This window comes from Thamnophis sirtalis, unplaced genomic scaffold (assembly GCF_051295495.1).
Source record: "Thamnophis sirtalis isolate CommonGarterSnake01/CBP01778 unplaced genomic scaffold, rThaSir2_p1.2 scaffold_2, whole genome shotgun sequence".
In the NCBI taxonomy this organism is placed as follows: Eukaryota; Metazoa; Chordata; class Lepidosauria; order Squamata; family Natricidae; genus Thamnophis; species Thamnophis sirtalis.
Genome location: NW_028261382.1, coordinates 29,091,548 through 29,116,674, shown reverse-complemented (window position 1 = coordinate 29,116,674; position 25,127 = coordinate 29,091,548). Strand labels below are relative to the sequence as shown.

At 47.4% G+C, this 25,127-nt stretch overlaps 1 protein-coding gene across 1 annotated transcript; it reads right to left on the bottom strand.

Moving 5' to 3' along the window:
* Nucleotide 1: 1 nt before the first annotated feature.
* On the bottom strand, nucleotides 2-24,221 carry CERCAM (cerebral endothelial cell adhesion molecule). The gene is made up of 13 exons (XM_087704616.1): nucleotides 23,956-24,221; nucleotides 15,885-15,995; nucleotides 14,793-14,910; nucleotides 14,119-14,253; nucleotides 12,582-12,786; nucleotides 10,970-11,089; nucleotides 10,052-10,128; nucleotides 9,833-9,939; nucleotides 9,398-9,530; nucleotides 7,555-7,682; nucleotides 6,006-6,209; nucleotides 1,422-1,684; nucleotides 2-316 (listed from the first exon to the last, which is right to left on the bottom strand). Exons 1-12 carry the CDS (start codon nucleotides 24,195-24,197, stop codon nucleotides 1,432-1,434), a joined length of 1,833 nt encoding a protein of 610 aa, XP_087560742.1. The 5' UTR covers nucleotides 24,198-24,221; the 3' UTR covers nucleotides 2-316; nucleotides 1,422-1,431.
* Between the last annotated feature and the right edge of the window lie 906 nt (nucleotides 24,222-25,127).

The following is a 25,127-nucleotide window of genomic DNA, read 5'->3' as shown; positions in this document are numbered from 1 at the left end:
GAAGGAAGGAAGGAAGGGTATCGGAGAAAGGGAGGGAGGCGGTCCCATTTTTTCTGTGCGAAAGTCTTTATTGCATCAATAAAAAATTGGTTCAGGACTGTTCGATGGAGACCCTTGTCTTTGCACAGCGCCATCTCTAGCGGATGGGTGAGCCCCAACCCATCTCCAGTCTTTGCCCGGCCCACCATCCCTCTTTATCCAAACGGTTGAAGCAACGCGCGGGCCCCCCAATCCGTGTCTGGTGCAGAGGGGGAAATGGAGCTTCCGTTCACAAATCTGCCTTTTCTCTCCCACGATACGAAGACAGAAGGCGCACCTGGAAGAGAAAAAAGCACCGACGAGTCTCCCAAATCCCATGGATTGACAACACCGATCAGAGCAAATACGGCTCTCACCGAATCCTCCGCTCGGCCTCTGGAAAAAAGGCCCCTTAGAAACCTAACAAATTAAAAGGGAAATTTCAAAAAATTCCCTGGAAAAATTGAGTGTGACAGCTCCCAGAGGGTTTTCTCCCTTCTCCTTCATCATTTTTCCTTTCCTTCTCTTCCATTTCTTTCCTTTCTTTTCCTTTTGTGTTCCCTCCTTTTTTCCTTTCCTTTCTTTTCCTTTCCCCTTCCCTTCTTTTCATTTTCCTTTCATTCTTTCTTTCTCCTTCCCTTCCTTTCCTACTTACTTCTTTCTCTCTCTCCTTTGTTCCTTCCTTCCTTCTTCATTTTCCTTTCATTTCTCCTTCCTTCCTTTTTCTTTGTTTCATTCTTTACTTCTTCCTTTCCTTCCCTTTTTTTCCTTTTTCCTTCCCTTCCTTTTTCCTTTCTTTCCTTTTCCTTTCCTTTCTTTCCCTTTCTCTTCCTTTTCCCTTCCCTTTCTTTCATTTTTCCATTATTTTTCCTTTCCTTTTCCTTCCTTTCATTTTCATTTCTGTTCCTTTCCTCTTTCCTTCCCTTTTTATTTTCATTTTTCTTTCATCCTTCCTTTCTCCTTCCCTTCCTTTTCTACTTCCTTCTTTCCCTCCCTCCGTTGTTCCTTCCTTCCTTCATTTTCCTTTCATTTCTCCTTCCTTCCTTTTTTCTTTTTTTCATTCTTTACTTCTTCCTTTCCTTCCCTTTTTCCTTTTTCCTTCCCTTCCTTTTTCCTTTCTTTCCTTTTCCTTTCCTTTCTTTCCCTTTCTCTTCCTTTTCCCTTCCCTTTCTTTCATTTTTCCATTATTTTTCATTTCCTTTTCCTTTCTTTCATTTTCCCTTCTTTTCCTTTCCTTTCTCCTTCCCTTCCTTTTCTACTTCCTTCTTTCCCTCCCTCCGTTGTTCGTTCCTTCCTTCATTTTCCTTTCATTTATCCTTCATTCCTTTTTCTTTTTTCATTCTTTACTCCTTCCTTCCCTTCCCTTCCCTTCCCTTTCCTTTCCTCCTTCCTCCTTTTCTTACCTGCCAGATTTTACAGTTCATCCCGAGGTGCTGTGGGGAAGGAATAGCTGATGGGGCCTCCGTGGCTGCTGCTTCGGACATCCTTCATTGTCTTCTGCGATCCGCTCCAAGTGGTTTTCCTAGAATCGTCATCCCAGATGGTGGAAAACTCTGTATCGCTCATCCATTCGGCATCTCCGGCATAATGGGAAGGATAAGCCACATAGGGCCGGATGGAAAAGGCCCGCAAATCCCGGTTGCTGAAATATTTTTTGAAATCCTCACTGCGGGAGAGAGGGAAAAAAGGTGGATTATGTAGGGTTCACTGTAAAAGTATTTAAAAGTTGGGCATGATTCGTAGCCAGCAATACCTTTCAATATAAAGACCAATAATGTATCCCTCAAAACACATACAGAATCTTTTCTTCATTCTATTCTATTCTCTATTCCATTCCATTCTTCAATTCTATTCTACTCTAATTCATTCTATTCTACTTTATTTCATTCTATTCTATTATTCTATTCTATTCTATTCTATTATTCTACTCTAATTCATTCTATTATATTTTATTCTAATTCATTCTATTATATTCTACTCTAATTCATTCTATTCTATTCTATTTTATTCTAATTCATTCTATTCTACTCTAATTCATTCTATTCTATTCTATTCTATTCTATTCTATTCTATTCTATTCTATTATTCTATTCTATTATTCTACTCTAATCCATTATATAATATTCTACTCTAATTCATATTATATTCTACTCTATTCTACTCTAATTCATTCTATTCTTTCATTATATTATATTATATTCTACTCTAATTCATTCTATTCTATTCTATTTATTCTATTCTATTCTAATTCATTCTATTCTATTCTTTCATTATATTATCTACTCTACTCTAATTCATTCTATTCTACTCTAATTCATTCTATCCTATTCTATTTATTCTATTCTAATTCATTCTATTCTACTCTATTCTACTCTATTCTACTTACTCTATACTTAACTCTAATTCATTCCATTCTAATCTAGTCTATTCTAATTCATTCTATTCTATTCTACGAAAAAAGCAAAGAGTTGCCTCTTGCAAAAGCCCCTTTGGGACTTCCAGGTCAAAAGTTTCCTACAATGTCGGCTGTGGAGAAGACACTGTTTTTCTCTGCTCTTCTGCGCTCAGGGACAGGAACATTAATATGTCCAAGAGGAACAGAAGGATTTCTAAATTAGAAGCTGCCTTCCTCCACGGCGTGTATTTGACCCTGTCATGATCTAAAATCAGTTCATTCGGCTGAAGCATGTCAGCGGACTCCCAAAAAACTTCTACAATGCCTCATGGGTGGCCGTTTGTCAGAAGCCGCCTTCTCCTCCCCAACCAGCTACGAAGATCAAACTTATCCTCAAAGGTGGTTCCCCTCGCACATCTGTGCCAGTCGTTCCCGACTCTAGGGGACGGTGCTCATCTCCATTTCAAAGCCGAAGAGCCAGCGCTGTCCGAAGACGTCTCCATGGTCATGTGGCTGGCATGACTCAACGCCAAAGGTGCACAGGATGCTGTTTCCTTCCCACCAAAGATGGTTCCTATTTTCCTACTTGCTTTTTTTACATGCTTTCGAGCTGCTAGGTTGGCAGAAGCTGGGACAAGGAACAGGGGCTCCCTCCGTTATGCGGCGCTAGGAATTCGAACCGCCAGACTACCAACGTTTCTGATTGACAAGCTCAGGGTCTTTAGCCACTGAGCCACCATGTCCCTTTTTAGAATATCTAAGGAAGAAGAAATTGACAAGGTGCAAACCAAAATGAACCCCCAAAGAACCGGGGGGGGGGGGAGAGAGAAATCTGCAGGTGCCAAAAAGCAGGAGATGGAAGGGAGTGCCCCATAAGAGGGCTCGGCTGACTGGCTGGCATGCTATATGTTCTTTTCCTTTCTTTGCCAACATTTTCACTGGGAATGTTCCCTTTTAAGCTGGGTTCCGTTCATTTTGGGTGAGGAGGGGGGGGACTAATCCTTACTTGGGACGTTTGTCGTTCGTAACAGACAGGAATTCATCCATGGGCAGGATTTTAGAGAGGGGGCCATGCCTCGATCAGCTCCCCCCCCCCCGTCGCAAGAGAACGTAGGCCAACGTCCAGTAGGAATATTCGGGCACCACCACATTGGGGATTTCGGAGATTATGGAGCTCACTCCGTTACGCAGCGCTAGGGATTCAAACTGCGGACCTTTCTGATCAACAAGCTCAGCGTCTTAGCCACTGAGCCACCCTGGTATCGTCAAAGAGACTCCACAAAACCTATGCTCTGAGGCCGGCCAGATTTTTAGCAATTCCTCTCTTGCTTCATTCCACACATCCTGCTTTTTTTTTTTCCCCTTTGGAAAGACATAATTGAGGTTGAGCAAACCCAGAATTGAACAAGCGAGCCAGATGAAGATTGGCTAGAGAGCACCAGCCAAGCCTGGATGGAAAAAAACCCAGAATATAAGCCAAGAGGCTGGGCTCTGTTTTAGCTCGCGCTACACACACAAATGGCTTTTGCATGCAGCCTGGAAGGGAAAGCCAAATGGCTTGGCTGGGAGCCTTACAAGCTGGAAACTCCAAAGAGTTTTCCCTGGTCAAGTGTTACTTGCTCCAGCAGCCAGGAGCCTTGTTTGGCGAGGTCTTCTCTTGCAAATTTGGAGACGAGATGATCGGCCCTCATTTTGGATTCTGGGGTGGAGATGGGTAAAGGTTCCCCTCGCACGTATGTGTTAGTTGTTCCCGACACTAGGGGGCAGTGCTCATCTCCATTTCAAAGCTGAAGGGCATTGCAAGCAGAATCATAACAATGAAAGCTATCCCAAGTCGTCTGTTCTTTATCTTATCCTATCCTGTCCCTTATTCTGTTCCAATTCTGTTCTATTCTATTCCTTATTCTATTCTGTTCTGTTGTGTTGTGTTCTGTTCTGTTCTATTCCCTATTCTATTATCTTCTCTTCCTATCTCTTATTCTATTCTTATTCTCTTCTCTTCCTTATCCTATGCTATGCTATGCTATCCTATCCCTTATTCTTTTCTAATTCTATTCTATTTTATTTTATTCTACTCTATTCTCTTCTATTCCTTACTCTATTCTATTCTATTGTGTTTTGTTCCATTCTAGTCCCTCTTTTCTTCTCTTCTATTCCTATCATTCTGTTATTCTCTTCTCTTCTATTCCTTATCCTATCCTATTTTATTCTATCCTATCCTATGCTATCCCTTATTCTTTTCTAATTCTATTCTATTTTATTCCTTATGCTATGCTACGCTATCCCTTATTCTTTTCTAACTCTATTCTATTCCTTATGCTATGCTATCCCTTATTCTTTTCTAATTCTATTCTATTCTGTTCTATTCCTTACTCTATTCTATTCTGTTCTGTTTTGTTCTGTTCTATTCCTTCTTCTCTTCCTGTCTCTTATTCTGTTATTATTCTCTTCTCTTCTATTCCTTATCCTATCCTAGCCTATTTTATCCTATCCTATCCTAAAGAAACAGAGCAGAAACCTGGCCAGCCAAAGAAACAGCCCGAGCCAAACATTCGCAAATGACATCAGCGCTCAGAAATGAGGCTGCTCGTGAAGGAAAGCCAGTCCGATTTTGCAACACTCAACATCTGTCCTCCAGATGACTCAGGACTGAGAGAGCTCCCAAAAATCCACCCCTCACTTTCTCTGTCTTTATTTAACCTCCTGCCGCCATAAGCGACATTAACAGGATTTGCTTAGGTCATTTTCTGACACAATGTTTTGCTAAAATAACTTCGTTAAAGAAATAGTTGGACCGACTGCTGCATTACTGACCATTTGTAGGGAAGAAGGTGTGAAAACTAAGAGGGGGAAAATAAGGATTGTTATAAAGTGCTGGGGTTTGATTTGGCTCGACGGGGCACTTTGGATTCACGAAATGAATTCCTAATCAATGCAAAGAGGGATAAGAATCCCTCTCTTGAAGATTTTTTTTTTAAAGCAGAATATTTAGGGAATATCTAGGTAAAGGTTGCCCTCACACATGTGTGCCAGTCATTCCGAGCTCTAGGGGGCGCTGCTCATCTCCTTTTCAAAGCTGAAGAGCCAGCACTGTCCAGAGACGTCTCCGTGGTCATGTGGCCGGCATGACTCAACCCTGAAAGCACACAAACCTCTGTTCCCTTCTCACCAAAGGTGTTTCCTATTTTTCTACTTGCATATTTGATGTGCTTTCAAACTTTTCGGTTGGCAGAAGCTGGGACAAGTCATGGGAGCTCACTCCGTTACGCAGCACTAGGGTTTTGAACCATCAAACTGCCGACCTTTCCGATCGACAAGCTCAGCATCTTAGCTACTGAGCCACCTTTTAAAATATCTAAGGAAGAAGAAATTGACAAGGTGCAAACCAAAATGAACCCCCAAAGGACGGGGGAAGAAATCTGCAGGTGCCAAAAAGCAGGAGATGGAAGGGAGCGCCCCATAAGTGGGCTGGGTAGACTGGCTGGCACGCCATGTTATTTTCCTTTCTTTGCCAACACATTTTCACTGGGAATGTTCCCTTTTAAGGTGGATTTTGTCCATTTCGGGTGAGGGGGGGGGGGCTAATTCTTACTTGGGATGTTTATCATACATAACAGGCAGGAATTCATCCACAGGCAGGATTTTAGAGAGGGGCTGCGCCTCGATCAGCTTCTGAGCTCCCCGTCGCGATAGCACATAGGCCAACGTCCAGTAGGAATATTCGGGCACCACCAGATTGGGGATTTCTGCCACCTCTTCCTCTTCATCGGAGTGGACTTGTTTCCTGCCCAAGTAGCTGAAAAGAGAGAATAACAGAATGGCTATGTTGGAAGGAACCAACAGTCTTCTGGTCCAGCCCCCTGCTCAAGCAGGAGACCCTACACCATTTCAAACAGTTGTCCAGTCTCTTCTTGAAAATCTCCAGTGTTAACTGGAGGCAATTTGTTAACTGTTCTCTCTGTCAGGAAATTTCTCCTTAGTTCTAAATTGCTTCTCTCCTTGATTGGTTTCCACCCATTGCTTCTTGTCCTGCCTTCAGGTGCTTTGGAGAATAGCTTGACCACCTCAGCTTTGAGCTGTGGGGTAACTCGGTGGTTAAGACCCTGGGCTTGTCGATAGGTAGTTAGGTAGGTAGGTAGGTAGGTAGGTAGGTAGGTAGGTAGGTAGGTAGGTAGATAGATAGATAGATAGATAGATAGATAGATAGATAGATAGATAGATAGATAGATAGATAATAGATAGATAATAGATAGATATTAGATAGGTAGGTAGGTAGGTAGGTAGGTAGATAGATGATAGATAGATGATAGATAGATAGATAGATAGATAGATAGATAGATAGATAGATAGATAGATAGATAGATAGATAGATAGATAGATAGATAATGTAGGTAGGTAGATAGATAGATATGGATTGATGAGATAGATAGATAGATAGATAGATAGATAGATAGATAGATAGATAGATAGATAGATAGATAGATAGATAATGTAGGTAGGTAGATAGATAGATATGGATTGATGAGATAGATAGATAGATAGATAGATAGACAGACAGACAGACAGACAGATATGGATGCTAGATTAGATAGAGAGAGAGAGAGAGAGAGAGAGAGAGAGAGAGACAGAGACAGAGAGACAGAGACAGACAGACAGACAGACAGACAGACAGAGCGAGCACTTAGACCTATATGCTACTTCACAGTGCTTTCCAGCCCTCTCTTAGCAGTTTATAGAGTCAGCCTCTTGCCCCCCACAATCCAAGTCCTCATTTGACTCACCTCGGAAGGACAGAAGGCTGAGTCGAGTAGATAAATAGATACCACTTCCGTGGGGAAGTAAAAGCGCTCCATGACATCATGCTGGCCACAGGACTGCAGAAGTCGGCAGGGAGTAGCGGAGTAAAATCCGCAGGGACTCCTTTCCCTTTTAACCTCTTCTTTGCTGCAGCCCCTCAAATATGGGAAGGCCGCTATTGTTCCACCCTCCCCTAGTCCTTCTTTTTGTTAAACCAAGAGATACCCAACAGGTAGGTTCCCATCACCTTCCTCGACACACAGCCCAGGCAAAATCACCACCACCACCACCACCACCACCACCACCACCATCATCACCATCATCATCATCACAACGGGACGTACATCAGCTCCCAATCGAATTGCGTCTGCTCCAATTCGTCCATCAGCTTCAAAAGGCGCCTCTTGAAATAAGCCTCGAACCGAATGTCGTCTTCCAAGACGAGGGATTTCTCCAGCCCTCTCTCGACGATCTGGAAGACACATACAGGCATCTCTTGTTTCAAGGGTCTCCTGCTTGGACAGGGGGGGGGGTTGGACTAGATGACCTCCAGGGTCCCTTCCAACTCTGCTGATCTCCTTACATCAGTGGAGGGGTCTGTCACAACATTTCCTCTGCCCTCCGCAGCCTCCTTCCCTTCTCTCTGCTTGAAGAGCGAAATCTTGGTATTCCTCGACTTTCATTTACAGCCGTTAATGAACGGCGACTTACAGCCGTTTTTTTGCACTTACAACCATTTAAACATCCCTACAGTCACTCAAACTCACACCTGTGGCCACTGACTCATATTTATGACGGTTGCCGTTTTGCAACCTTCTGACCAGCAAGGTCAAAGGGGGGGGGAGCCAGATTCACTTAACGACTGTGAGACTAATTTAACAACTGCGGGGCCTCACTTCATAGATGTGGCGAGGTAGGTCGTAACAATGAGGCAAAACTCACTAGGCGCCTCCTTTACGACCTAAATCTTGGGCTCAATTGTGGTCGTAACTCGAGGACTAACTGTAAATAGGGTTTAAAGGTTGAGGTAAGTTTTTGGAGCCCTGCCAAGAGTGAAAGCCGAATTGTCACATTTAATGCTTAAATATCTGGAGGGAAAAATGATGAAAAAATGAAGTCAACAATTCAGGAATAATCTTATTAGCCACCATTTTCCCCCCCTCAAATTAAACATACCGTATTTTTCGGAGTATAAGACGCACCTAGCTTTTAGGGGGGAAAACAAGGGGGGGAAATCTGCTTCTGCCTCCCAGCAATTTGCCTCCTTGCAACAAACAGCAAACAGCACAGACAAGATACACATTTATTTTAAAAAGCTTCTTCATTTTGTTAAGCTGCCTAGAACAATAATAAAGCAGTCTTTAAAAAAATAAGTCTAATCATTTGAATATTTGATAGGCATTTATAGTTATTGACTTACCTCCTTGCAGTCAACAGCAAACAGCCTGATTAGCACAAGAAAAAAAATCTGCCTCAGCAATTTGCCTCCTTGCAACAAACAGCAAACAGTACAGACAATATACGCTGTTTGTAGTGTTACATTTGAGACTATACTTGTATAGATGCTGTTAAAATTGATGTGGCTTTCTGGAAGTATAGTTATTCTCTGCTATTTAAAAGAAGATACAATAGCACTGGGCCTCTTCAGATCAAGCATTTATTTTAAAAAGCTTCTTCATTTTGTTAAGCTGCCTAGAACAATGATAAAGCAGTCTTAAACAAAATAAGTCTAATGATTTGAACATTCGATAGGCATTTATAGTTATTGACTTACCTCCTTGCAGCCAACAGCAAACAGCCTGATTAGCACAAAAACAACAAAAACCTGCTTCTGCCTCCCAGCAATTTGCCTCCTGGAGCAAACAGCAAGTTTCACTTTTCAATTTCAGTATCGATCATCAGCTGTTTCAGGCTGCAGCCTTCGCAAGCCCCATTTTCCCTGTTGGCTGCAAGGAGGCAAATTGCTGGGAGGCAGAGGCGAAAGGGTGGGGGACGGCGGGTGGGTAAGACGCACCCAAATTTCACCCTCTTTTAGGGGACGAAAAGGTGCGTCTTATACTCTGAAAAATACGGTGCTTTGAAATTAAGTCACGTTTAATTCTGCTTTCTTCGTCCTCCTGGTCATTGGAATGGCGTGATGGGAAAAGACAAAAGGAAAGACAAACTAGGTTTAAACCTGGATCGTACCTCTTTCCAGACATGGTGGTGGCTGAGGAAACAGCCCACCTCCCCTTTGGTGAGGGTCCTCCCCGAAAAGGGATCATAATATCCGGGCAATAAATCGATGCCGAGTTTCTTGATGCTGCTGCTATTGAGGGCCCTGAGAGAGAAAAACAAAATCAAAATATTGTAGTAAGAATTGAGGGAAAGGGATCCAGATTTAGCCCAAATCAGAGACGATTGTGCCCTTTCGTGAGATTTGGAGGTTGCTGGGATGGCATCTGCGCCCCGAGCCACTCTTAAGGGTAGACTGCTACTGAAAGGGGAGGCTTTGTGGTGGACAAAGGCTTTGGACAAAGCTTGTGATCTTTCTCTTGATCAATGCCCTAAAGGGGGCCCCTTGGAAAGTCAAAGTCCGGGACCCTTTCCACGTTGAAAAAGACTACACAACCCATCAGCCACCTTCCGTCTACCGCGTCAACCATCAAAGGGTCTATTTCCAGCTCAAAGAGAGCCTCCCGCATGCGTTGCCGCCGGCCGGGGCGTCGGGCCAGGTTGATGAGAAACACCTGGGAGAGAAAAGGGGGATGATGAGGGACCTAACGGGTCTTTAGAGGGCATCTAGTCCAGCCCACCCACTGCCCAGTGCAGAACAAATCCACTTGGCATTCTTTCCCTCACCTCGTCAAACCCGATCTTGGTGGGATGTTTTGGGGGGACGTAGAGGTGCCTGGAGCGGGCCATGGGAGGCCCATCGACTGCAAGGGAGAGGAACAGACCGAGAGGGAATTGTTACACCCTTTCAAAGTTTAAATGTTGTTTTCCTTTTTTTTTTCCTTTAGAAAGCTTGTAGAGAAAGAGAGAGAGAGAAAGAGGGAGGGACAGAGGAAGGAATGAGAAGGGAAGAAAAGGAAAGACAGAGGAAGGAAAAAGGAAGGGAAGGGGGAGGGAAGAGAGAAGGAAAGAAGGGAGTGAGAGATAAGTAGAAAAAAAGAAAGAAGGAGAAATAGGAAGAGAGAGAGAAAGAAAGAGGGAGGGGAAAAAGAAAGAAGAGGGGAGGGAAGGAGAAATAGAAAGAAAGAGAGAGAGAGAAAGAAGGGAGGGATAAATAGAAAAAAGGAGAGAGGGAAGGAGAAATAGAAAGAAAGAAAGAAAGAAAGAAAGAAAGGAAGGAAGGAAGGAAGGAAGGAAGGAGTGATAAATAGAAAAAGAAAGAAAGGAGGAGGAGGGAGAAATAGAAAGAGAGAAAGAAAAAGAAAGAAAAAGAGAAAGAAAGAAAGAAAGAAAGAAAGAAAGAAAGAAAGAAAGGAGGGAGGGATAAATAAAAAAGAAAGAAAGAAAAAATGAGGGACTTCCACTTTTTTCAGTGTGCTAAGGCACAAAAACGAAACAAAGCGAAACGAAAACACAGCCTGGGTGTTTCGCTTTACGCTTCCCACCAATTCAAGCCCTTTCCAAAACTGCGACCCCATTCCCATCCTCAAGACCTAAAGTCCCACCTAGAGCCCCCCACCTCTCTCATCCCCCCCACCCCCAAAGCAAGCATTGATCCTTCCCAGGAGGCTCTCTGGGAAAGCTGGGGGGGGGTGTGATACCCACCGATAGCCTCCAGGACGAGATGCACAAACTGGACCTCTTCCTCTTCCAGCGTCTGGTGGGAGCCCATCGGCACGTTGATGTACCCGAACCTCTCCTGGTTGCACAGAAACATCTCCGCTCCTAGGTGGAGAAAAATGGTTCTGACCCAGCTTCCCCCAAACACCAGAAAGCTCCTGACGGGAACTCAAAAGGAACGTTGGAGGCCTCGGTAAAAAAGTTTATCTCTCGCCGCAGGCTAGCAAGTCCGGCCGGCCGGGAGAGGAATAGTTGTTTGCCATATCTATCCATCTCCGCCTCCTGCCTTTGACCCCCAGAGCTAGGATGGGGCTTTGCTAGCAGCGGTGGCTCTTCCGTCCTGAGGACCGGCTCATAGATTTCCACTGTTCTCCTCTCCTCTGATTTTTGTGCATCCAAGCGTCAGGCACTGGACCCAGCTGTTCCTCCTCTTCCTCATCAGCCACCTCCAGAGTCTCCATTTGAGGACTGATGGGCGGTGCAGGCTCCGTCTCTCTCTCTCTCTCTCTCTCTCTCTCTCTCTCTCTCTCATTCTCTCTCGTTCTCTCTCTCTCCCTCCCTCCCTCCCTCCCTCTCTCTCTCTCTGTTTGCAGCTCCATTCCCTCTTCTCCCCTCAGAGATCTCAGGTTGCCCTGATGCTGACCCTGACTCCCACACTTCCTCCTCTTCTCCTTCTCCTACTCTTCCTCCTTCTCCTTCTCCTCTGCCTCTTCCTCCTCCTCCTCTTCTCCTTTGTGGTCGGACCCCTTTTTACAATAGACTAGACAGCCATTTGTCTGAACCGAGATAGGGTCTCCTGCTTGAACAGGGGGTTGGACTAGAAGACCTCCAAGCTCCCTTCCACCTCTGTTATTTTCTTCCGATAAAACTACCCAACAGTTATAGATAAAAAGATAACAATTTATTTCTTGAAACAAACACATGGATCCCAAAAAGATTTAAAGACTTAATTGAATGTCACTTGATTATAAAACAGATTTTTGTAGAAATTGAATTGGCTTAAAGGTAAAGGTTCCCCTTACACATACTGTATGTGCCAGTCGTTCCTCATCTCCGTTTCAAAGCCAGAGAGCCAGCGCTGTCCGAAGACGTCTCCGTGACCATGTGGCCGGCATGACTCAATGCCGAAGGTGCATGGAGCGCTGTGACCTTCCCACCAAAGGTGGTTCCTATTTTTCTACTTGTATTTTTTCCCCTGCTTTCAAACTGGTAGGTTGGCAGAAGCTGGGAGAAGTCACGGGAGCTCACTCTGTTAGGCGGCGCTGGGGATTCGAACCGCCGAACTGCCGACCTTTGTGATCGACAAGCTCAGCGTCTTAGCCCCTGAGCCACTGCGTCTCCTTGAAATGGCTAGTGGCATGCTATTATGTAAAAGTAAAAACTTGAGGTTTGATATTCGTGTTTTATTTTACTGGAGTCGAAAAGTCAAAATCTTTTTTTATTCTTTTTTTTTCTACACTTCTCCCTTCTCCCCTTTCCTCTCCTATTTTTCCTACTCTCGGCTTTTCTATTTTTGCATGTTACATCAGCAACAAATAACAACTGTAAAATCCCCTTCCCTCCCAAAAGCAGATTATTTTCGACTGCCTCCCCTTACCTGTCACTTGGCAAGAATAGGCAAAGACGCTGATGTCATCGAAGGGCCAGGAGTAGGTGGGGTGAGGCGGGTAGAAGGCCAGGCCGAGGGTGTCCTCCTTTTGCAAATCGATCAAAAAGGTTCCGAAGACCATCGGCACAGCGAAACACCCGAGGCGCTGGCGGTTCTTGGTAGGGAAATAGTCCGCGGTGCGTCGGTAATAACCCTGGCGGGAATAAGTTCCTTTATGTCCAAGTCTCTGGGGCATAATTTGTCCACCCAATGCCAACGAATAAAATATATTCACCAAGTTAAACTCAGTTGTTTTACCCTTCTGATCAGAAAGAGGTAGTGCTCGACTTACGACCATGAGGCAAAAATATTTGTTGTGAGATGGCTGTCGTAAGGAAGGAAGGAAGGAAGGACGGAGGGAGGGAGGAGATGGAAATGACAGGGAAGGAGGGAGGGAGGGAAGGAAGGAAGGTGATGAGATTGAGAGGAAGGAAGGAAAGGAAAGGAAAAAAGGAAAGGAGGGAGGGAGGGTGGGAGGAAGGAAGGAGATGAGATTGAGGAAGGAAGGAAGGAAGGAAGGAAGGAAGGAAGGAAGGAGAGGAGATTGAGGAAGGAAGAAGATGAGATTGAGAGGAAGGAAGGAAGGAAGGAAGGAAGGAAGGAAGGAAGGAAGGAAGGAGATGAGATTGAGGAAGGAAGAAGATGAGATTGAGAGGAAGGAAGGAAAGGAAAGAAAAAAAGGAAAGGAGGGTGGGAGAAAGGAAGGAAGGAAAAGAAGGAAGGAAGGAAGATGAGATTGAGTGGAAAGGAGGAAGGGGGAGGGAAGAGATAGGATTGAGAGGAAGGAAGGAAAGAAGGAAGATAGGAACGAAGGAAGGAAAGAAGGGAGGGAGATGAGATTGAGGAAGGAAGGAAGGAAAGGAGGGAGGGAGGAGATGAGATTGAGAGAAAGGAAGGAAGGAAGAAAGGAAAGGAAAGAAGGAAGGAGATGATATTAAGTGGAAAGAAGGAAGAGAGGGAGGGAGGAGATAAGATTGAGAGGAACGAAGGAAGGAAGGAAGGAAGGAAAGAAGGAAGGAAGGAAAGGAGGAAGGACGGAAAGAAGGGAGGGAGATGAGATTGAGGAAGGAAGGAAGGAAAGGAGGGAGGGAGGAGATGGGATTGAGAGGAAGGAAGGAAGGAAAGGAGGGAGGAGATGAGATTGAAAGGAAGGAAGGAAGGAAGGAAAGGAGGGAGAGAGGAAGGAAGTTGAATACAATTTTGTCCCATTTTACAACCTTGCTTGCCACAGTTGTTAAGGGATAAGTTAGCAACACAGTTGTTAAGTGAGTCTGGTTTTCCCAGGGCCTCCACCTGAGCCCAGGACATCACAACCGTCATAAATATGAGCCAGTTCCAAGAAGCCTCTGAGTTTTGATCCGGTGACCCTGAGGATGCGGCAACAGTCAGAGGTGGGAAAAACGATCCTGTCACTTTCTTCCTTGAAGGGCCACTAAATGAACTGTCGTAAGTCGAGGACTATCGGGGTTCAAACCTGCCTGCTTACCTGCGGGGTGATCCCACACCAGAAATTAGAATAATACGTCTGGGAATCCATCATGGGGGCGATGACTGACTTGTTTTGTGCGATGAGGAATTTCAGGGTTTGGTTGTTGGTCAGGATGCTGTCTGTGTCGGCAAACTAGGAGCAAAAGACACACACCACCTCAGTCAGGGGGAAGGAGGAGGAGGAGGGGGAGAGGAGGAGGAGGAGGAGGAGGAAGAGGAGGAGGAGGAGGAGGAGGGGGAGGAGGAGGAAGAGACGACGATTACTGTGGGGTCCTTTGGTTGTCTCTGAACTTGCTTGTTTTCTTGCAGACATTTCATGACCCAACTAGATAACATCATCAGTTCCAGAAGGGAGAGAAAGCAAATCCCACCTCTTTGTAGCACTGATGATGTTCCATTGATGGGTCATGAAACGCCTGCAAGGAAACAGCCCAGCTCAGAGAGCACCAGGGACCCCACAGAGAAATGCACAAAAACGCATAAAATCCTTTGCTTCAAATTCCCTCCATGTTCTTTTTCCCTGCGACATGTGGGACACCCCCCCCCAAAAAAAATATTAACCAAATCGTGGTTTAACGGGATGGGAAGATTCAGCCAGTGGGCTATAAACCAAGGCCTGGGGCCTTTGCAACACTCAGTCTTTGGCTGAATTTAGCCCCTGGTCAGATTTACCAAAATGTAACCGGCTTCTTGAGATCGAGCGAAAGTCAGGGCTTCCTCCTTCAGTCTCATCATCTGTTCAAAGCGCGGCTCCGTCCAATGTTTGGGTCCCAGTTCGTTGGGATAAGATCTAAAAATAAAGCGAAAACAAGGACGAAAGAGTCAGGTGTTGTTCCCCGCCAGTGGCCAACAAAGCTGGCAGCAGATTCGGACAGTGAGGAGGTTGGGGAGGAAGATGGGCAGTCCTGGAGTCTGGGGAAGGCTCGGATGAGGGCTCTGTGTCAGAGACAGAGAGGAGGCCAGAACCGTCTGACAGCTATCAGCTGCCTTCAGAGTCAGACATCAGTGAGGCAGAAGAACAGCTGGAGCCTGTTCCAAGTGTGCGCATGCGCAGAGTTGCCAGACTAAGGGAACAGCTAAGGAACAAGGGCTGACTCAGGAGTAAAGCCACAAGTGGACAGTGAATGTTCCCTCCCATGGGGAATAAAAGAGGAGCAACTGGGGAGTGGAGTTTGCAGGAGACAATTAGTTCAATTCATTCCGGTGAAGATCTGTTCCTAACTTCTTGCCAAGGAATTGCTGCTACAGCATGGAGCTTGGAAGATATCAGCCTGGCAGCTCTCCAAGCCTGAGAAAGGCCTGTAGTTGTGAAATCTCTTGAAAGACTGTTGGCCGGGAATTTACTGGAGAGGAATTCCCTTTAAACTAAATAAAAAGAGATTTTATCTATCTATCTATAAATGGCTATGTATCTGTGTGTGTTTATTCCAGCATAACTCTGGAACGCCTTGAGCAATTTCAACAAAACTTGGTACACAGATGACTTACTCTCTGGAAACAAATACTGTGGGGGTAAGACACCCCTAACACCCCTCGGTGTGTGTGTTCTGTTAAGATACGCGCTGTTGTGCCCTAAAATGGCCTCTACTGTACTGGCGTAAAATGGCTTCTCCTGTGCAGCGCAGTGGTGTTGCCATGGGAACGGTTTCACAGTACTCCACAAGGGGACTAAAGGGAAAGTTTAGAAAGAGGCACTCGGTTCGAGGGAAGGGTAGACTGCCTCTGTTCAGAAAGGCTCTATTGGAAGGCCTCAGACAAACGCACCTGGGCTCTTCCACAGATCTCCATACGATGGACCGGTAATGTTTTTCCACCGCGCCGAGCCATTCCTGCAGCATTTGCGTGGTGTTGTCTACATTGTGATCCGTGGCGCACCTGGGAAAGGGAGGGGAGGAGGGCAAAATAGATTCCAGTTGCTGCCCAAAGCTGTGGGTCTGAAGCTCTGTGTTCAAATCCACCCGTTTGCTATTTAAAAATTTTAAAAAATTGAGCAGCTTCGGGTCAAAAGAAGCACAAAACAGCCCAATGTATTGAAGATGCTGGAGATTTCAAAAGAAACAACATTGTGAGAACCATTGTGGGTGATCAGAGTTCTGCCTCCTCTTTCACACCCCAGAAGCTTTGGACTCCAAGGCACATAAATCCACTGTCTGGGGATTATGGGAGCTGTCCAGCACATGCCAGGAGCGGTCTCCCCCATATAGTCTTAGGGGAAGCCAGTTCTTCCCCATGGCAACATTCCCCCTAGTTCTCTTTCGGCATGATCAGACCCAGGAGTGCCCCCATGCAAAATGGAAAGGTCACCACTAAGAGTAGACATCACCATCAGGGGTAGGTTCCTACCTGCGTTGGTACCGCTTCGCTTCACGCGCACTTTGCAGTTTGCTGCAAATTGTTCTGCGCGGGCGCAAAGACCACGAAAAACTAAATTTAAAAAACCATGCCAGCAATGGCAGTGGAGAACCGGTTCGGGGGCGTGGCCAGCCTGAATCGCTGCTGGTGCTGTGACCCAGGCCAAATTAGCACTACCGGTTCGCCTAGAAACCCACCTCTGATCACAGTGCTAGGACCCCAATCCACAACTTTTCAACAAGTGCACTGTGGCTCCCTCAAAACATTCTTAAAGATCCATCCCATCCTGGCAACCCCATTTTTTTTTTAACTATTACCATCTGTCAGCCGGTACAGGACAATAAAAACCAGGACAAATAGGCTGAAAAAATAGCTTCTATCCCAGGGCAGTAACTATATTGAATTCTACGGTATATAGTGCAATATTAATGCCAGATCAGGGGGTTTCTATTTCAATTATATAGAATGTGAAGGAGGTGTGTTTGTGTTTTTATTTTTATAGTTTTCTTATGTATGACTAGCCGGATACCCATGATCTGCTACGAAATTATGTCATTGGGCTTACTAAACGGATACTTACAGCTTGAAAATTAATGAGCAGTTACGATCAGCCTCTCCTCTCCCCTTCTCTCCCTCAGGCTGGCCCCATTGATCCTCTCCTCTCCGCTTCTCTCCCTCAGGCTGGCCCCATTGATCCTCTCCTATCCCCTTCTCTCCCTCAGTCTTGCCCCACAGAGGCCTCTCCTATCTTGTCCCCTTCTCTCCCTCAGTCTTGCCCCACAGAGGCCTCTCCTATCTTGTTCCTTTCTCTCCCTCAGTCTAATTCCTTAGCATCAGAGCATTTTTCAGGTGAGGAGAGGGAGTAGAATGTCTGAATTCCCAGCCCACAGAGCGAATGAGTCATATGCTGGCCACGCCCACGCCTCAGTGGCAGTTGGAACAGAGTTCTTTTCAGGTGGGGAGGGGGAGTAGAACATCTAACTCCTTAGCGTCAGAGTATGTTAATCATAATGTAAGAAATACTAATGACCTGATGGTCACTTCGAAAAATCCTTTCTTAGCGAGCACTTAGAACCCCAGAGGAACATGCATGCCAAATTTTCAAGTTTGGAGGCTTTATGGTTTTGGAGATCTCGTGATGATGCATGAGTGGTATTTCGCTTATATATAGAGAGAGATAGATGTATACTGAAGATGGCATTTAATTTCGTTGTACAAGGTGGAATGACAATAAAGTAACTAACTACGGTAACTCACTGGAGCCACAAACCAAATTGACGTCAGCAATCAAGAATTTTCAGAGTTGGTTGTTGTTGTTCTTCCTCTTCTTCTCCTTCTCCTTCTTTTCAACCAAATTCCTTACCATTGGAATTGTGCACCTCCGAATTATCCTTGTTTTTCTTCTGTCTGCACTGGCTAGAAAACCAGAAGGCCTGTTCTGTCACAAGCCAAGATGTTCCTTGGCTCAGCCGTTTCCTTGAAATTACATGTTTACTTTCCAAGTGCCTCTCAAGCTGCGTTCGGTTATGCCAACACATCAACTCCGAACATATTCCTAGCGCGTGGCATGTCTGTTCAGTTGGGATCTGTGCTTTGTTGCTTAGTCAACTGGCCACCCTTGAACGAAACAGAGTTCAAAGCCAAGTCAAATACGCTCTAATTGCAGGATAATTGGGATTATGAAGTGAGAGGGAAATGGGAAGGAGAGGAAATTTAAGAATCCCCGTCGTTGTAAGAGGATGGATGGGCCAAAGAGAGGGAGTTGGGGGTGGGCGGATAATGGGAGTTGTAAGTGGGTTTGCTGCTAACGTACCTGCCTCCCAACTGCGTTGCAGCATCCCTCCCCTCGCTCCTCGAGTCAGTAGCCGAGCTGGCAGTTGAGTTCCCCAGGCTTATAGTTCTGGGGGATTTCAACTTGCCATCGCTCGGTGAACGCTCTGATGGGGCGCAGGAGTTCATGGCCTCCATGACGGCCATGGGCTTGACCCAAGTAATTCGGGGCCCAACCCATGCAGCGGGTCACATGCTCGACCTCGTATTCCTCTCGGAGCAGTGGATGTGTGATCTTGGTCTGAGGGGTAATGAGATCATACCCCTGTCGTGGTCAGACCATTGCCTACTGAGGCTTGACTTCCGGAGGCCAAACCCCCACCGTAGGGAGGAGGAACCGACCAGGTGGTTCCGCCCCAGGCGACTTATGGACCCTTTGAGGTTCCAGACGGAGCTTGGGGTTATTCCTGATACCCTCGCCCACAGTTCGGCGGAGACTCTGGCTGCCGCCTGGTACTCGGCGGCGTCGGAGTCTCTCGACCGGATTGCGCCACTACGGCCCCTCCGGGTCAGTGGATCCCGGAGAGCTCCCTGGTTTACCGAGGAACTCCGGGAGAAGAAACGCCGGAGGAGATGCCTAGAGCACCAGTGGAGGTCCGATAGGTCCGAGGTAAACCGAGCACTCTTAACTACCTGCACCAAGGACTATGTCCGAGCATTAAGAACTGCAAAAAGATCATATATTTCTTCCTTGGTTGCGTCCGCCGAGTCACGCCCAGCCGCCCTGTTCAGGATAACCCGCTCCCTCCTTAATAGGAGGGATGCGGGAGACCCCTTGCAGGGTAGGGCTGAGGATTATGCTCAATTCTTGGCGGACAAAGTAGCTCGGTTGCGATCGGACTTGGACTCCACCGCAGTAGATCCAGCTGAGACACAGGAGGATCATTTGCCACATCAGTTCTGGGTTGAGTTCCAGGAAGTTGCCTCTGGGGATGTGGACAAGGCCATCCGAGCTGTAAGTGCCTCCACTTGTATTCTGGACCCGTGTCCCTCCTGGCTGGTGGCTAACAGCAGGGAGGTGACACATGGCTGGATCCAGGCGGTTGTCACCGCCTCTCTTCGGGAGGGGCACTTCCCCGCCGTACTCAAAACGGCGGTGGTGAGACCCCTCCTAAAGAAACCATCGTTAGATCCAGCCATCTTAAACAACTTTCGTCCTGTCTCCAACCTTCCCTTTATCGGGAAGGTTGTTGAGAAAGTGGTGGCCTTTCAGCTTCGACGGGCCTTGGAGGAAGCTAGCTATCTTGACCCCTTCCAGTCCGGCTTCAGACCTGGTTACAGCACAGAAACCGCTTTGGTCGCATTGACCGATGATCTCTGGAGGGCCAGAGATGGAGGCTATGCGTCCATCCTGGTTCTCCTTGACCTCTCAGCGGCTTTCGATACCATCGACCATGGTATCCTTCTGCGACGACTGCGGGAGGTGGGAGTGGGAGGCACTGTTTTGCGGTGGTTCTCCTCTTACCTCTCGGACAGGTCGCAGTCGGTGTTAGTGGGGGGGCAGAGATCGTCCCTGAGGCCCCTAACATGTGGAGTACCTCAGGGTTCGGTCCTATCCCCCCTACTATTTAACATATACATGAAACCGCTGGGCGAGATCATTCGGAGGCACGGGATAAAATACCATCAATATGCGGACGATACACAATTGTATCTGTCTGCCCCGTGCCAACTCAATGAAGCGGTGGACGTGATGAACCGGGGTCTGGAGGCCGTTAAGGACTGGATGAGTGCTAACAAACTGGTGCTCAACCCGGATAAGACCGAGTGGCTGTTGTGTTTCCCCCCCAATAATTTGGCTAATACACCAACGCTTAGGCTGGGGGGTCAAATTTTATACCCCTCAGATAGGGTCCGCAACTTAGGAGTCCTCCTGGATCCACAGCTGACTTTTGACCACCAGCTGTCAGCTGTGACCAGGGGGGCATTTGCCCAGGTTCGCCTGGTCCGCCAGTTGCGGCCCTACCTAGATCGGGGGGCCCTCACAACAGTCACTCGAGCCCTTGTGATCTCTAGACTGGAATACTGCAATGGGCTCTACATGGGGTTGCCCCTGAAGTGCATCCGGCGACTACAGCTAGTCCAAAATGCAGCCGCGCGAGTGATAGTGGGCGCACCTCGGTTCGCCCACGTTACACCTGTCCTCCGCGAGCTGCACTGGCTGCCTGTTGGTCTCCGGGTGCGCTTCAGGATAATGATGACCATCTTTAAAGCACTCCATGGTAGTGGATCTAGGTACTTGAGAGACCGCCTTCTGCCGATTACCTCCCTAAATCGACCAATCAGATCGCACAGACTGGGCCTCCTCCGAATTCCATCTGCCAGTCAATGTCGACTGGCGACCACACGGAGGAGAGCCTTTTCTGTTGCTGCCCCGACCCTATGGAACGAGCTCCCCATGGAGATCCGCACCCTCACCACGACCCAGACCTTCCGCGCAGCCCTCAAGATCTGGCTCTCCCAGCAGGCCTGGGGATAGGCTTCCAATTACCCGCCCGAGTGTTTGATTGCTGAATGAAAGCTGTGTTTTATTATTTTTCTTTTGTTCACAAAGTGTTTGTTTTGACCTTGCACTTCCCCTCCCCTGTGGTTGTAAGCCGCCCTGAGTCCCCTCAGGGAAAAGGGCGGCATATAAATCCCAATAAACCTAAACCTAAACCCGTAATCCATGCCCTCCGGAGGCGGCTGGATGGGGAGATGGGCCCTCTGCAGAAAAGTAGTAGAGAAATTGCCTTGTGAACAGGCCAAGAGAAAGCGAGGCCCAGAAGTGGAAACAGAATAAAAAGAGCGCGGAAGGAAGGAGAGGGAGAAAGAGAAGAAAAGAAGGAAGGAAGAATGGATGGGATGGATGGATGGATGGAAGGAAATTGCTTTGTAAACAGGGCAAGAGAAAGCGAGGCCCAGATGTTGAAAGAAGAGGAAACAGAATAAAAAGAGGGAGGGAGGAGGGGGAGAAAGAGAAGAAAAGAAGGAAGGAAATTGTCTTGTAAACAGGGCAAGAGAAACTGAGGCCCAGATGTTGAAGGAAGAAGAGGAAACAGAATAAAAAGAGGGAGGAGAGGGAGAAAGAGAAGGAAGGAGGAAGGAAGGAAGGCAGAAAATGAGAATGAGTGGAAGGAAGGAAGGAAGGAAGGAGAGGGAGAAAGAGAAAGAAAGAAGGCAGGAAGGCAGAAAATGAGAATGAGAGGAAGGAAGGAGAGGGAGAAAGAGATGGAAGGAAGAAAGGAAATGAGAATGAGAGGAAGGAAGGAAGGAAATAAATTGAGGAAGGGAGGGAGGGATGAAGGAAGGAAGGGGAAAGGGAAGAGGAGGAGAAAAGGAAGGAAGGAAAGAAAGAGAAAGAAAGAGAAAGAAAAAGAAAGAAAGAAAGAGAAAAAAACAAAAAAAATAGAAATTACTGTACAACAATCTCTAGAACTTGGATCCTGATTTTCTGGAACTGCCCGGCGACATCCTAAAATCGCCTCCATCACTTTAACAGATCCCACAGATGGGGAAAAGCTCATCTTGTCCTTTATAGAAAAACCACCCACCATTCTTATGACATTGCTGGATTGCTTGGTATTCCACAAGTTCCTTAAAAAAGAACCACAAACTGCTGTTTTGTTTTGTTTTTGGCCAGGGAAAAGCTTTGAAACACAGCAAAGAGGGGAACCTTTGCCAGCAGCCCAGGTGGAGGTGGGGAGACAGGTGAGCCATACCTGCTGGGCTGGGAAAGATAGTTCTTTGAGGGACAGGCCAGGTCACAGGTGACATGAGGGGGATGGCAGATCAATGACTCTTGGGGGGAAAAATGAATTTATTTGCAGCCTCTGGTTCCTCAGGGGCCTTAGGGATCTTCTAAACCAGCAGGGGACCACTGGTAGTCCATGAGAAAAGTTTGGTGGTCCTCAGAAAACCTATTTGCATTGTTTATATTGCACTAAATCAGGGGTCCTCAAACTACGGCCCCTGGGAGGGATACATGCAATGGACGCTTGTGTTGCTGCAGAGAGTCTCCCCCTTCGGGGTCTTTTTGTGGGGGTCGGAGGGGAACAGAAATTCCCACTTGTGGTCTGCTTCAAACTTCCTGGTGGGGGACTTTGGGCGAAGGCTGGAGGGAAGAGCCGCTGGTGGGGAAGAGCCGGAGGGCCTCGTTCCAGTGGGACGGCATCATGGCCTGGAACTGGCCGACCATCTCAGCCCGCTGTGTCTCCAGGCGCCAGCACCTGGCCTTGCACTCCCGCAGGTCTTCCCTTTGTTTGGAAAGCCTATGCTCCTAGTCCTCAGTGAGGTGCTTCTGCTGAGCCTCCTTCTCGGTCAGATCCAATTTGAACGGAGCTCTTTTGCCAACTCTTTCTCCTGGGGGCTGCTCAGCTCCAGCAACTGCTTCCTGTTGGGGCCCTAAAGAGCCCGGGTGGGCAGGCAAGGAGTTGCTAGTAGGGGAGGGATGAGTAGAAGCTGTCGAGGTGCCTGTTGATGTGAGTGACATCGAGTTGGCCACGCCCACCCAGTCACATGACCACCTAGCTACGCCCACCCAGCCGGTCATTAGGCAGATCCTATTAATGGTCCGCGGGATTTAAAAGTATGAATTTAGTGGCCCCTGAGGTCCGAAAGGTTGGGGACCCCTGTTCTAAACCACATACTGTAGCATAAAACACGGTGTGACATTCAGTTTTGTTAGAAAAAATATAGATCTATATCTATATATCTATATTTATATCTATACCCACCCACCCGCCCATCCATCCATCTAATATATCCCTCTCTCCTATCTATCTATCTATCTATCTATCTATCTATCTATCTATCTATCTATCTATCTATCTATATCCCTCTCTTCTATCTAATATATCCCTCTCTTCTTTCTTTCTTTCTTTCTTTCTTTTTCTTTCTTTCTATCTATGTATCTATCTATGTATCTATGTATCTATCTATGTATCTATCTATCTATCTAATATATCCCTCTCTCCTCGCACAATAGGGGCCACAATCCACATCCTGATATTGTTTTGAGGTCTTGCACTATAACTCCCATCATGCTGGGATGAGGGAGATGGGAGTTGCAGTCTGTGGCATCTGCAGGGCAGGGGAGTGGAGAACTGATTTCAGCTACGCTGAGGCCAAACTCCAAAAGGAAGAGCACAGATCGAAGAAAAACAACAGAGGAAGAAAAATAAATCCCGTGGAAAAGCCACAACAGGGCAAACAACAGCCAAAGACACCCCAGCACCCCAAAAGCTGAATTCTGCACCCCCAACTAGCATCCGTTAACACTCGGGGAGGGGGAGAGAAATATGTTCCCAATCGGTTTTGCAAATCTAATGGAGACACAAACACCCCAAAACCACTGTCCTTAAGTGGGTGCCCTCTGGATGCCTCGCACTGCATTCCCCCTCACAAAGTCCCAGTCAGGAAGACACCCCCAAAAATGGACAGGGAGGGTCTTCCAAGCACCCCAAATCTTTCCCCAGCCAGCCTCACCGATGCGAAGAACTTCTTGCAAAGGAATGTCCAAGCAGACCCCCCAACGCAGTCCCGGAGACCCCAAATCCAACTCTGGAGAGAGGAGAGGCCCCCTCCCCTTCCAGCAGGCAGCTGTTCCAGCTAGGGGGGGGGAGTGTCGGCGCTTTGCAAGGAAACCCACCTCCCCAAAAACACAAGCGCTCACCAAATGAAGATGCGCTCCGCGGGGTAATCCAGGCGGTCCAGGGCCCCCAGGTAGTGGGGCAGAGAGTGCTGGGCATTGCGGGCCAGGATGGCGACCACCACGGTGGGCAGCTCGTCCTCTTCCTCCTCCCCCTCCCTGGTCGGGGGTCCCCCTCCTCCTTCCTCCGTGGTGGGAGAGGGGACCCCCAGGCCCAGGAGGAGAAGCGCAAAAGCGCAGCGGAGCAAAGCGACGGGCGGAGGCATCGCTGAGGCCACGGAGGAGGAGGAAGAGGAGGGGGCGTAGGGGGGGCAGAGGAGGGAGCAGAGGCGGGGGCGGAGCCAAGGGGAGGGGTGGGGCCAGAAAAAGGGGGGTGGGCCTGAATCTGTTCCCCGGAATCGAAGCTGCTTCGCCCGCACCGGTGTCCTGCTCACCTCCCCTCATCTTTCCCCAGCCTAGACCTGTGAACGCGAGGTCTACTCTCTTTCCCATCCCAGGTGAGGATGATGGGCCTTGCAGTCCGCTGCCCAACTTTAGAGCCACGCCTTTGTTTCAGTTGAAGGATCCCGGGGCGGAGAATCGGTCCACCAAAGCGCTAGTCCTCATGGCGTTAGATTTAACAGAGCTGGAAGGGACCTTGTAGGTCATCTAGTCCAACCCCCTGCCCAAGCAGGAAACCCTACACCATTTCGGACAGAGGGCAGCCCAGTCTCTTCTTGAAAGTTTGCGAGTGGGTGGGGAAAGGAACTGTTCCTTATTTCAGACCGTCCCTCTCTCCCGACGGGGGTCCCCCACTGGCTTATTTTGCCAGGGTCAGCCCTGCACCCCCACCCCCATCCCGAAAGTGGAAATCAAACAGAAGCGCAGTTTTACAAGACCCAGCGGCCGAACTACACCTTACACACAGCCCAAACATGACACTGAGATACAGATCACGGGAAGGAGATTCGTCCACCACTAAAAGGATAAACTGGGAAGACGCTGCCATCTGTTGGGTTAGAAAAAGACCCTTTTAATCCGATATTTTAATACCGCCTCTTGAATTGAACTCTGTTTGGTGGGGGGGGGGGAGAAAATCCCTGCCATTTGTCAGAAATGGTGTAAGGTCTCCTGCTTGGAGGGTGGGTGGACTAGATCAGTGTTTCTCAACCTTGTCAACTTGAAGATGTCTGGACTTCAACTCCCAGAATTCCCCA

Coding starts and splice junctions, on each gene's coding strand:
- CERCAM (XM_087704616.1), bottom strand. CDS start 24,197: ATGCCTCCGCCCGTCGCTTTGCTCCGCTGCGCTTTTGCGCTTCTCCTC. Junction 14,254..14,792: donor AAGAAGCCGGTTACATTTTG/GTAAATCTGACC, acceptor TTTTGCTCCTAG/TTTGCCGACACAGACAGCAT. Junction 6,210..7,554: donor CAATTCGATTGGGAGCTGAT/GTACGTCCCGTT, acceptor CTCTCTTTTCAG/CTACTTGGGCAGGAAACAAG.